Raw genomic sequence first — 14,093 nt, forward strand, 5'->3', positions numbered from 1 at the left:
TTAGTTTAAACTATGACATGATGAAGATAAACAAATAAAAGCCCCGTGCAGATTGGCAGTGCCTCCTATTGGCCAATGTTGTTATAATTTTACAACCATTAATACAAACCAAGGTTTTTGATGATTGGACCAACTCAGTGATTTAAGGCATAATTTGCACAAGGCATATACACACTTTTGTAAGTGGTGGCGCCCCCTATTGGGCGATTATGAAACATATCCTGCAAGCTTTATGTATAATGATAATAACAATACTACTTCTACTGCTACTACTACTACTACTAATAATAATAATGATAAAAATTATGATGAAGATAATAAACCAACAAAAGAGAGTCTGTTATGAGAGGGTGTAGGAGTCAGGGAGATAATAACTTAATTAGTGATCAACCCATTTTTACATGATCATTTATCCAATTTTTTAAATTTCAAAAATGGATTTAAGCCACTTTAATAAACTCCAACTGTTAGTTAGTCAGTTGTAGTGGTTATGAGCATCGGGATTTTTAAAATGAACTGCTGGTCTCAGTTTACATCTTCCTTTTGGATGTTTTATCTGATTGATATTTAGCTTCACAGAAGAAAGATGTCCGTGTGGAGCAACAACAACATGTAAACGTTTGTTAAATTAGATGTTTACCTCCATTTTAATAGATCTGTTTCTCCAGAGAACCAGAGAGTGATGCTGTACGTTGGGCACAGACACGTCACCAGCTCACAGGCAGCAGCAGCTGAGAATCCTCATGTAGCCATGACACATCCCAAACTCCCAGAGCTAAAGAAAGACACTCCTCTCGCTCTCTCTCTCTCTCTCTCTCTCTCTCTCTCTCTCTCTCTCTCTCTCGCTCTCGCTCTCTCTCTCTCTCTCTCTCTCTCTCTCTCTCTCTCTCCAGCTCAACCTCGCACTACCCCCCATGCAGTAATAATAGCTTGTAGGTGCTGTGCTTCTCTGCCCCTTAAAAATAAAAATACAAAAATAATACATTCAATATATATATTATTATAATACTACTACTACTACTAATAATAATAATAATAATAATTATAATAATAAAAAACAATAATCTTTCTATTCATGTCGTATCAGCCCAGTACAGATGATGGTTAAATGTGCTCTCTGGTGACATTAAATTTTAATTGATTTACTTTCAAGGTTTCTTAACTTCTCAGTTTAACAGTTTTCATATACTGCAAAGATGATTATATTCATATTTCCCTATTCAACAGTCACAGCATCTGTAATAAATCAAAGTTAACAGTTTTTTTAAATTGACTGAACAACATGTGTAGTAAAGTAAATTAGGTTTTACTACAGAAAATGTGAAAAGAGGAATTAAGTGATTCTTCAATCACAAAATTTCCCCAAAACACTTGAACGATCAGAACAGTTTTTTTATACTTTTATATATTTGTATTTATTTATAACTGGCCGGACCAGCTTGTTGGTGATCGAGCCAGCTCCTGGTCACGGAGTCTGACCAGCAGTGAATCAGTCTGGGGCCTGGAACCCGAGCCAGGAGAACTATCTATAGTTTATGGAAGTGGGAGGGCGAGAGAACAGGGGTGAGAGACTATCACTTTACCCTGTGTCTCTCACTCTCTCTCTCATTCTCTCCATTCTCCATCTCTCGCTCTCTCCTCTGCTGCGGTTCATTCAGAGTACAGTCAGAGTGTTTTCAAATGAAGGAGTGTGTGAGAGTTCAAGACGCTCGAGTGTGAAAGAGACGGGGAAATTAAGTGTGTGTGTGTCTGTTGGAGTGTGACTCTGAGGACGGGGAAAGTGAAAGTATCGACACTTGTTTGTGTGTGAGAGTGTGAGAGTGTGTTTGTGTGTCTGTGTGGGGAGAGAAACAATGGCCTTAACTCGCCTTTGTCCTCTCCTCCTCCTCCTCCTCCTCTTCGTCCTCCTCCCGTTCTCCACGCTGGGACAACAACGCTCACAATCTCAACAACGACTTCAACAACTGTTTCAACAACGACTTCACCGCAACAGCTTCAGCCCGACCTGCCACCTGAGCAACGAAGGGCAGCTGCTGTGCGACCAGTGTGAGCCTGGACACACAGGACCACGATGTGACAGGTAACACACACACACACACACACACACTGTGCAACAACAAAACACACTGATGCTCAATATACGTGGCTTCGTGTTGAATTGTCAGACTTTAAACTTGAAGGTCTATTAATATTAAGAAGAAGAAGATAGTGAAAAGAAATCCACCTCCATAAACCTGTTGTACTGGTTTATGATTATTCAAATAACATCATGGCCCATTAAGCACAGTTTATGTTCCATGACCTTGTTGCAGCATCTTTACAAGTACACCTGCATAATTGAGTTAATTTCATATGCATAGGAGTGATAATCTTCAAAAGAAATCCACCATTATGGTTTTCTTTTCTACAAACTTCCTAGTTGGGAGTAGACTCCTGCTCCATAATCATTTTTGTAGTTCTTCATGTCTCCTGGTCCATCCAGTTTTCTGTCCACACCTCCTTTAATAGCTGAGTGACGTTCTTCTTCCATTATCTCTGAGTTTTTTCTAATGAGAAGTCCCTGGTTGACAGTCTTGTTACATGTGGGCTCCAGTGTCATGTGGTAAAACCAGGGTTCAGTGTTTTGAAGTGAAACTGTCCTCAGCTGAAACCATCTGTTGCTCCTCTGTGTCTTTTACTCATCAATATAATTACTGTGGAAAGATTTAATGCAGGTGAAATTCTCCTTTTGCATATGAGGAGTGTTGAGATCCTTTTCATTTATTAATAGATGTTATAGAGCCATCAAACCTTTTAATGAGGAATCAAGTCTGAAGTTATAAATGGTACTAAGTCATTTATAAAGGCAACTCTAAGGTAGAGTCTTATAAAAAATAGATAAATTCACATTTTAAACACTTATAAAGCCTGAAACTTATATACAAATATCAAAGTTAAAAACGACAGCTATTACATTGGATGTGGAGAATTATGATAAGATATATCAAACTAGATGTGGTTGGGACTCGATAGAAAGAAATGCTCCAAATAATATACAATCAATATAAAATAAATCCATGTGATGTCTGACACAATGATTTATCTAATAGTTTACCAGCTTTACTTCTATTGTGTTCTCTTTGAATCTTCCTCTAAGAGATGGAATATCTGCAGATTGTTCATCAGTCAGTTTTCCTTGTTTAGAAAAGCAAATAAAAAAGGCTCTTGTATATTATTAAAGCATATACTCTGATCATTTTAATCTCCTGGATGAAACATGGCGATCACTGTGAGTCATACAGGCCGGTGCTACATGTTGACAGTCGCTGGTGGACTCGGCGCCTCGGCCCGCCGGCCTGCATAGTCTGCATGCCTGCCCCTGCTGTCCACAGCAGAATCAGCCTGTCTGCCTTTTGGTCTTTTTATAAACCTCATTTGCCAGTTGGAAAGCAAACTGACTCATTGTCGGACCATTTTGTGACGAGGAACCAGTTCAACTCGACTGGTCCACCTCTCCTTCTGATGTTCCCCAGTGGGATTCTTCCTATAATATGAGATTAAACTCCATGAGCACTAGAAAGATTCTGAGTTTCTTTTCTACTAAATTTAGAGGGCGGTGTTTGTTTTGTTTACAGAATGCGTCTGTGTGCATACATTCCTCTTCTCTGATGCCATATGCTGCGTGGAGCCACAGCTGCTTCCTGAAAGCAGACAGGAATAAAGAGCCCGTGCAGAACACACCGCGTAAAGAAATAATATTTTAGTGCTAACGACGGTATTAAAGAGGTAATCAGCAGCCGCTTGGTTTCCTGCTCTGTTCGCTGTAATGGAGACCTGCTCTGCGCTACCTGCCATTACACTTCATTATCTACAGTCCTTTTGTTGTTGTTAGCAGTGATTAATTGTTAATCTGCCAATTTGTCAGTATTATGGGCTTTAAGAGAATAAGATAACCGATCCCTCCCGTGCTAATAGACCATCCACTCGCTGCTAAGTGATTCTGCTTTTCAATATCCTGTCTAAAAACAGCCATTTAGAATTATCTGAGAGATGTTTGATATGGATACAGAACTAATAAGTCAATTATCAGCTGCTATTCAGTGCTCTGCAGGGTCTGTCCTTAAATCCAGATGTTTCAAAGGTATTTCAGGTATGATGCATTTTATCTGGACGCCCTTCCACGAAGAAAATAAGTCAATTTATGGTTAAAGTTATTATTAATCAAGTGCACTATTCAGAGACAGAGCTGGAAAAGTTTGAATATGATGATAGGAAACATCAGCATCAAACCTCAGTGGTTGTCTGAACATAGTGAGGAGACTTAAAACTGAACGACACAACTTCTGCAGGACTCACATCTGCAGGAACACAACTTGCCCCAATTTCTACTTTTAACACTAAATATACAGAATCCAGTTGATCTCAAATCGCATTAAAATAATGGGGAATAAAAATATATATCCCATGTAGGAGCAGAGCTGGTCGTCCCCCGGCACCGACTCCCCATTTACAACACTAAAAATAAAAGACATAACTTTTCTGTTCCCCTCACGTCTGTAATTCTCCACCAGTTGTTTTCATCGACTGCTTCCTGTGTAACTCTGATGGTTTTGACCAGGTGTCTGGCCCCCAGTATATCTGCTTCAAGCACTCTGCACCCTCCACTATAAATACCTCCACTTCCTCCTGAGGCCCAAGGAACACACACACACACATACACACACAAGCACACATGCACCCACACCGACACACACACACACACATACACCGACACACACAGGGGAATGAAATAGAATATAATAGAACAGAATAGACACAAAATGCAAGCACACACTTAATCCCTGCTTCTCTATCAAAAAGTGGAATTGCTACCCATACCATTCTCCACTTGATGAGGAGGATGTACTTGTAGCAGCACACACACACACACACACACACACACACACACACAGACACACACACGCACGCACAGAGGCTAATAAACCAGTTCTATTGAGTACCACGGAGGGTCAGTGGTAATAATGGCTGGCTGCTCTTGACTCGTTCTCTCTCTCTGTCCTTTATTTCCTCCCCTCCTCCTCTCTAAATTCAATCCTCTCTTCAATGTGAAGACCTTTCCCCCCCCTCGTCTCATCTCTCTTTCTTTTCCTCAACTCTGTCACTCTCCATTCTCCCCCTCATTCCCCCCATCTCTCCCATTCCAGCCCAATTCCCTCCTCAGCCTGTAGAGCTTCAGTTCAGCTCAGGCCTGTTGTATTTATTTTCAGTGGTTCTTTTAAAGAGGCTCCATTCTCAGAACCATCTCCTCCAGTTCATATTTTTGTGCAGCATCCAGACCTCCTTCTCATTATGAATGAAATAAAAGACTCAGACAATTGTGGGACAGTTCACATTTGTGTGTCCTTATCCTTGCGGGAGAGGGCTGAGAGCCATTTTAAATTTTTAGAGATACAAATGGACAGTATGACAAAAATAAATCTATTCTAAAAACTAAAATAGGAAAGGACACAAAGCATGTCTGTAAGTTATGTTTTTTTGAGTAAAACCTTCAGCCTGTTGTAAACATTTTCTCTCTCTGTTGTCCTCTTGGTCTTTTTTAGTTGATATACTGATTAATTCATATATGTGTTTGTGCAACATGATTTTAATATGAACTAAACAGGAAGTCATCTCAAGTGGTCGTGGACTTGCCGTCACAATGGTGTTAATTCCGCGCTGATGAGCTTTATTGATTGTTTACTCACACGCTGGTTGTCAGCTCTTCTGTGATTGGAGGAGATATTATATTTTTTACTCATATTTTATTTGATCATCAGTGAGTTCTTACAAATTACAAACTGGAAGCTGAGGTAAACGATATTTAAATCTAATAGATATGATATATGACATTGTTCCTGTTTCTCTCTGTCGCCACCTAGATGTTCCAACGGGTACTACGGCCAGCCCGCTGTGCCAGGTGGCTCCTGCCAGCCCTGTGACTGCCACGGCAACCTGGACCTGTCCACACCAGCCAGCTGTGATCCAATCACAGGCCAGTGTCTGCGCTGTCGGCAAGGTTATGGCGGAGAGGAGTGCGGCAGCTGTGCCGACGGTTACTATGGAGATGCCGTCACGGCGAAAAACTGTCAACGTAAGAAAAGTCGACAAACGACAAAAATCACAAATACACATAAATGATCACAGGTCAATCCATCACAGGCCAATTTAGTAAATTATATAACTGACATAAATATATATATATAATATTCCAGTCATCTTAACATAACATAGATTACGTAAGGAAATCAGAAATCAGCATGTAGCATGTTTATTATTTCGCAAAAGAATTATATTTGGCAGTATTATATTGTCAAGCAGAGTTCGAGCTCCTTCACAATAAAATACCTTCTTGTAAAACTTGACTCTCTCAGGGAGTTTGCTGCTGTGGCCCAACTTGTTCTTTAGGTTTATAATGTATAAATCACACTTTTGAGTTTGTTTATTGTTTACTATATTTTAGCTCCATTTGCTACTATTACACTGCAGCTGTTATTATACATATTATTATGTGTCTTACTCACATTGAAGTCCAGTGTAAGTGGTACCTTATAGTACATTCCAAAAATACACACTTTCATCTAAAGACGCTCTGGTAATAATGTTTCATTAAGGAACCAATCCCGACTTTAAGACTGAAAATGTTAAACTTCGGCAACTCCTAGTGGTGGTGTCAGACAGGACACAGCATCCCCCCATCCCCCCCATCCCCACTGACCCACCCCTGCTACACCGAGGATGATCCGGGCTAAAGGCAACCCACTGTTTTGTCTCTGCTGTTCTTCGAGAGGTGAAACAGCATCCAGTTTTCAGTTGAATCATTATGAAGAGACGCCTGCAGTGGTGCCCTCACGTCACAGCAGGAGCCTCAGACTGAGAAGAACTAGTTCCTCTAAGAAACTCAAATTTAGCTAAATGATTCGTTTGATCCTTCACTCAAATACAGTACGCCATGTGGAGAGTGTGTGTGTGTGTGTGTGTGTGTGCGTGTGTGTGCGTGTGTGTGTGAGCGGGCCTCGGCAAGCAGCTGTGCCAGTGGGAGGTGTGATGTCTTAGCGGCTCACTGACTGCCAGCTGTATTTAAGAGTGAGAATAAAAAAATAAAGAGGAGAGAGAGAGAGAGAGAGATGTCAGTGAGTACAGACGAACAAGAGGCGTCTGTTGCCGTCTTCATTAGAACCTGCACTGTCGACATAAAAACGGGCGGAGCGAGCACGAGGGTTTTGCAGGAAGACGGATTAACGGACACCGCACGATGAACGATAGATGGGGGGGGGGGCGATAAATAGCAAGATAAACCCGTCAGAAGTGCACAAAGGCTAACAGACGGTATTAATGTGCATTTGATAGTTCATTGTTCTCCAGTTGTTTCCCCCTCTCCACCCAGCTAAATGGTTATTGATTAATCGGCCTGATCTATTGCTCCTCCTGCCGCGCTGATCGGCTGCTCGCGTCTGCAGATGGAGGGTTCGGTATCGATCCTGTACGAATGACAAAAGACCACCAGGAATTATTAAAACACAACAACTCTCTCTCTCTCTCTCTCTCTCTCTCTCTCTCTCTCTCTCTCTCTCTCTCTCTCTCTCCGTCTCCCTCTTTCTCCCAGTCTTAATGAATTGGATTGAGTGGAGCAGCAGAGTTCAGGCCGAGTCCATTTGTGAACCATTAGGCTGCAGAAAATCCTTTACTCCGTCTTTGGGATATCAGAGTTGCAGCCGTTGTTTTGCAGCGGCCATTTTGTGTCTGTTCCCGCTAGTGGCTCAGTTGGATTCAGCCGGGTGAAGACGGTTTCATTTTAGAAAGAAAACTCGACCACAGACTTCTCTGAACATTTGTCACGTGTGGGAAAAGACTGTTGACGATCATTTGCATTGACATAGGAAAGTGCACGACCCTAAAAAATGTAATATATGCTCAGGTGCAAGTTCACCTGGCTCTTAAAATAATGGGAGACTGCACTTGGATCAGTTTATTTCATGTCTTGCAGCCTTGGGCCTGATGCATCAACCTTTTTTTTTCTGCTGTTAAATCAGTGAAGGTGGATTTGAAGACGCCTTAAATGCGTCTTTGTTATTCTCTTAGATAATTAAAAGCCTAATGAGTTAGAAACAAACCCGCTCATCACTCTGCCGTCAACATTTTAAAAACAACTACTACTCTCGTGGAAGCTGTTTGATTGTCTCCTCACATTTTACTGTTCTGGAAGAATAAATAGATTTAAGGATAATATCATAGTTAACATCCTTATTTATAATTTGCATTAGTTGGGGCAGTTAACGTGTAAATCCTTAATTTACTGAACCGTGTGTAAAAAGGAGAAAAACATCAGACTGTTTGTGGAGAATCTCTTTTCATGCGTGATCGTGACCTAGAATTCCACGAGCTCTGTGGCTTGAAGGTCACCGGTTTGAATCCCGGCTCTTGAGCTCTGAATGTGAAGAGATAAATAATATGGAAGACTTTGCACTTCACACTTGACTCTTGGTTTTGAAACGTCTGCAGTCAAACAGCTTAACCCTGAGTTCCAGCTCTCGATCTGCTCCGTTGACAGTAGTCACTCGGTCTGGAGTGGTGTTTGTGCAGAGGCTGCCTTCAGGTGTCTGTGGGAAGCGCTGGAAAAAGCAAGGATTTGTAAAGGCCTAGTTAATAAGCTTTATGCAAAATCCAATACTGTCCCTTCTGAGAGCTTGAATAAGAAAAAGCATTTCAGTTCAGGACAGCTCCTTCTTTTGCTCAATTCAACCTCAGCTCTTTGTGCCGTGGATTTCACAAGAAGTTGGAAAGAAAATATTTTTTTAGAATCAGAGTTTCCATATTTTAATCTCTATAATTTATTCTTTATTTTAAATCTGTTTTTTACACGTGTTGGTGTTTCGTGAATAGCCAGTCTACCCTGTGAGTGGCTGACGGGATAACTGCACGAATAAGCAGGTGCACATGTTCCTAATAAAGTGAATAAGCATATATCTACTCCCACTGTGCAGGGGACTATATGATGGATTCTAGTGCTGCTTGTAAATTCCAAGACATAACTACATTTACCGAGCTACATCTACATCGGGGACGGAAATAATGAGAAAAATAGACCCTGTGGCAGTTGTTGCATATTTTGGATGTTGTTTAATTTTAAAAAAAAAACAAGTGACACAAACCTACAGTGCATTGTAGCGTCTGAACAAACAGGAAACACACATATCAAGCAGATAATCAAGGTTTTAATGTATTTAGTGCACAATATTCAGGCTGTGTCGTTTCCCCCTCAGGGCTCCTGAACGCCACATCTCTGCATTTATATCCTGCACCGAAAATGTTCACTACGCTTTACTTGTTTACCGCGTTTGTGGCGTTGATTTTCAGTTGATATGTGATGTTTGCATACTTAATAGATGGAATGACGCTCGGCTGTCTCACCAACGCACCATTGTAGAGCTAATAATAAAGAGGAGATGCACAATAACCACTCCTGCGGATGATATGACAGACGGCTGATTGCCGGGTATCCAAACATAATGTATTTCAAAAAACGTCATCTCCAGCATCAAGGCCAGCTCTGACACACACACACACACATACACACAGACACACACACACACACGGTGAAGCAACATTTAATCCAACAAGAAGGCTTTTATTGTGGCGACTGACAGAATGGAGCCCAGATGGTCCCCGAAGGGTGAAACCTGGGGGGGGTGGGAGACTGTGTGTGAGATGCTGGGTGACGTACAGTACATGTGCATGTTTTTCTTGTGTGTTTAATCAGGCGATTGTGCGTGTGTTCATGTGTGTACGTGTGTGGGAGAGTGTGTGTAAATATATATTGTGTTGCCGTATATGTGTTTCCGCGGATCTCTGTGTGTGTCCGTGTGTGTGGACATCTGTTGTGTCTCTTTTACATCTAAGAGGAGAGAGTGGCATGTGATGTGTGCGTGTGAGTTTCTTAAGAAGGTGTGCGTGTTTTTTGTGTGTGTGTGTATGTGTGTGCTTCTGACAGCTCGGCTTCCAGATGGGAGCTGCAATGTTCAAGCTTTTAATTGTGTATCTAAGGGGTTGATTGGCGTTAGTGGGTGAGTCTGTTCCCATCAGTACGACTTTCAACCCATAAAGTCAAAGGGAGTCAGAAAGTAGAGAAAGAGATCAGATCGGTTGTGTGTGAATAAAATTGTGCCTTAAATAAAGATGGCCGACATGACATCACTCAAAAAAGAAGATAAAGCATCTTGATCGCCACCTGGAGGCTAAATCTTATCTCTAAACTAAAAAGTAAAAGTACATATTACATTCATTTTTATCTGGCTCCTGTCATTTGAGGTATTAATAAAGTTTCAGTGAACTTATTGTCTTTATGAAGGGAATGAATTCTCCAAATAACTCAAGATAAACAGCTTTATTTACATTTGAAGGAAACTGGTTTAATAACTGACTCTAGGTCTGATTTATTTTCTTTATTCATCAACAGTTGTTTGCTTCTCTGTGCAGGAGGAGCACGTTCAGCTGTCAGATCGAAGTTGTGCTTCCTCTATAGTTTTTAATTTATTGTATATATTCCTCATATTATCACGAGTTTATACCTCAGAGAAAAGTTGTCTCTTCTGACCTTAAACACTTTATTGTGGGTGGGAGAGATGTTCATGATGTGTTGGTGATGCTGCTTTGTCTCAGTGGATCACAAGCAGTTGAGGCCGTTTGCTTCTCGTAGTTGTAAATAAAACTTAAATCCATTTTCCCTCCATTGTGGGCTGAAGACTTGCTTTGCTCATCTACTCTCACATTTGATCACACTGGTTTTCAAATAGCAAATACATTCTGGAGCCTGATGAACCTTTTTTTATTTAGGGCAATAGCAGATTTCTCTAAATTGTGGTGAGCAGGATATTAAAGTTATATTTACAGCTAATCCTGAATAATCTGGATCTGAGCTCTTATCCAGTCGACTGCAGCAAAAAGTAAACACACTGACAAACTTGTGGTGATGTTAAACCAACATGTGTTGGACTAGAAATGTTGCAATGGAAGAAAATCATAATTGATGTAAAATTTGTCCTCTCAATCTTCCTCTTCCTCTTCTTCTCCCTCTCCCTCTCCCTCTCCCTCTTCTTCTCCCTCTCCCTCTCCCACTTCCTCTCCCTCTCCCTCTCCCTCTTCCTCTTCCTCTTCCTCTTCCTCTTCGTCTTCCTCTCCCTCTCCCTCTCCCTCTCCCTCTTCCTCTTCCTTTCCCTCTTCCTCTCCCCTCTTCCTCTTCTTCTCCCTGTTCCTCTCCTTCTCCCTCTTCCTCTTCCTCTTCCTCTTCCTCTTCCTCTTCCTCTCCCTGTTCCTCTCCCTCTCCCTCTCCCTCTCCCTCTTCCTCTTCCTCTCCCTCTTCCTCTTCCTCTTCCTCTCCCTCTCCCTGTCCCTCTCGCTCTCCCTCTCCCTCTCCCTCTCCCTCTCCCTCTCCCTCTCCCTCTCCCACTCCCTCTCCCTCTTCCTCTCCTACTCCCTCTCCCTCTTCCTCTTCCTCTTCCTCTCCCTCTCCTGCAGCCTGCCAGTGCCACACCAATGGCTCAGTAGTGGAGGTGTGCAACAAGGAGACCGGTCAGTGTCCGTGCAAAGACAATGCAGTCGGGCGACAGTGTGACGAGTGCATGGTAAGTTGTTCTGACAGACACACACCAGTAGAATCTCTTCTGCTGTTGATTCATTACTTTCCAGATTCTTTCCCAGTTTGTTGTAAATTTCAATTTAACTCTCAAGTATCACAAACCTTGAATGCATCTGTTTTCATTCTGCTCTTATTTGTTTTACACCTTATGTTCCTCATTACTTTACATCAAATGTGTGTTTTAATTAAGCAGCGATGTGGAGCGAGCCTCGTGGGTAAAAGCTGATTTATGTTCCCTCTCATTGTAATTGACCACTAGTACCTGCTGGTGCACTATGAATCAGGAAGTATGACACATATTCAGCCTGTGAGAATCCTGCAGAAATCAAGCTGTTATAGATTTTGATGTTCTACTGTTTTTTATAATGTCAACTTTCAGGCCACAATCAGAACAACTTGTGTTTCACCTCTACATCTGTATTATTGTGTAAAATACAACAACTTACTACAATAATAATGAAAAGTGTTTATATTTCAATCACTCGTTCTCATTGGTCCCCCGTCTGCCCCCTCGCTCCACACCTCTGTGCTCTGATTGGCTCAGCCTAACTGCTGGTGGGACCCTGAGCGTCAGGAGTGTGAGGCCTGTCGCTGCAGCCCCCCCGGCTCCGTGTCCCAGCGCTGTGACGTGGAGGGCCGCTGCATCTGCCGCCCCGGCTTCTCGGGCCGGCGCTGTGACCTGCGGCGTCAGGGCTACGAGAGGCGGGAGACACGGCGTCCCGTGGAGAGTGTCCCCCTGCTGGCCGGGCAGCAGAGATGGGCGGGGCCGTCCCGCACGGGGGGCTGTCCCCGGGGGGCGTACAAGCCTAAGATAGGGGTAACACACACTGCACGAGGTTTACAGTGGTGTGTTGGAAGTAGCATGAGTGTGTCGCTGTTAACTCGGTGTGTGACGTTTTCATTAACGCAGAGAAAGAGGCCGAACAGGTTAACGCACAATGTGTGTGTTGTTGTTGTTGTTTCTTTGGGGCCTGGATCTTATATTAGTGCATGAAAAGGGGCGTGTTGTGTGCAAAGGTTTCATTAACATGGCTGCTTCAGAGTTTCTATTTATGATCAGAAGGCATCATCTAAGAATGAGCCTCTTTAAGGAACTTGATGTTTGTTGTTGCTGGTTTGGTTTGTTGAGTTGTTTGTTAATTTGTCTGCAACAGATTCAAGTATTTGTATCTGGCTGTTTTCTAACGAGTGTCAGAACCGGCCTTGTGTGGTTCATGCTCTCCCTTCAGGGACTGATTCTGGATCAGTGTGATAAACCTGCGTGGCCTTGTATTCGATTCCTTTGCAGCAACGAGGAAGCGTTTCAGACTTTTTAAGTCTTTTATTTTTACTGTTTTACTGGAGAAAATCTTGAAAAGTCTTCATTTGTTTAATCAGGAGTTAAAGAGGGTGAACCAACAACCTTCTGGTTTGGGGATGAGCGTTTCTGAAGTGTCCTTGGGCGAAATATCTAACTCCATATTGCCTCTGGCTATGACACAAGTGTATGAATGGGTGCAGTTAGAAGTGCTGTATGAATGGGTGAATGGGATTTGCACTGTGAAGCACGTTGAGTGGCCAAGAAGACTAAGGAAACACTGTATAGATCTAGTCTATATAGATATAATCTCACCTTGTAACCTGCTTGTTTTGTGCATCTGCAGCTTGTCGCCCTTTCCCTCCCCCCCACGTGTTCCCAGCTCAGTTTCTAACTCCCCCCCCGTGTGCGACTGTGTGTCTCCAGCCTCAGACTCATGGCATCAGCACGGGCGGACACTGCGTCCCGTGCCACTGCAACTCCTTCGGGTCCAAGTCATTCGACTGCGACGAGATGGGTCAGTGTCGGTGTCAGCCGGGCGTCAGCGGACCCAAGTGCGACCGCTGCGCTCGAGGATTCTTCAACTTCCAGGAGGGCGGCTGCACACGTAAGACGGGGCCGTGTGTTTCCTTTAATAACGTGAAACGAGCCCACAGAGTCAAACATGTAGTTCTGTCCTTTAATTTGCTATGAAGGCACCGTCAGCATCACAAAATGTCCTTTGTTAAATTGCTGCCCTGTTCTTTCTTTCTAGTTTTAATTTAAAGTTTACACAAATTGTCTGCAGAGTGCCTCTTATTTGAAAAGCTGTTATGTCATGTCAGAAAAAGCAAGTGCGAGCTTTCACATTTCATAATTACTGCAAAACTGCATCTTTTTCTGGCCCACAAGTAGGACAGAGTTAAAACACTGGGAAGGACAAAAATGCTAATGGTTGAAACAAATTCCCTGAATATATCAGCCGCTGACTTTATTTTGAAACACAGCTTCTTGTTAATGTGGGTATTTCTTTTGTTCTAGCTTCACATGGACGTGATGATATTTCTAAAAGCAGAATAGCAGAGGTTCTGCAGATATTCCTCCTACGTTTATAATGCCAGTGACGATCGTCTTTTCTTTTTACACTTTATCATAAATAGATGATGA

The 14,093-nt window shown here is 42.5% G+C and overlaps 1 protein-coding gene across 1 annotated transcript in view; it reads left to right on the top strand.

The window, feature by feature from the left end:
* The window catches only part of lama2 (laminin, alpha 2), a 136,061-nt gene that overhangs the window by 65,686 nt on the left and 56,282 nt on the right, over positions 1–14,093 (top strand). The window contains exons 20-24 of the mRNA XM_053444771.1: positions 1,994–2,080; positions 5,898–6,109; positions 11,530–11,636; positions 12,195–12,467; positions 13,374–13,554. Of these exons, the coding sequence (XP_053300746.1) occupies positions 1,994–2,080; positions 5,898–6,109; positions 11,530–11,636; positions 12,195–12,467; positions 13,374–13,554 (860 nt within the window). The remainder of the gene's footprint in view (positions 1–1,993; positions 2,081–5,897; positions 6,110–11,529; positions 11,637–12,194; positions 12,468–13,373; positions 13,555–14,093) is intronic.

This window comes from Pleuronectes platessa, chromosome 17 (assembly GCF_947347685.1).
Source record: "Pleuronectes platessa chromosome 17, fPlePla1.1, whole genome shotgun sequence".
Taxonomy (NCBI): domain Eukaryota; kingdom Metazoa; phylum Chordata; class Actinopteri; order Pleuronectiformes; family Pleuronectidae; genus Pleuronectes; species Pleuronectes platessa.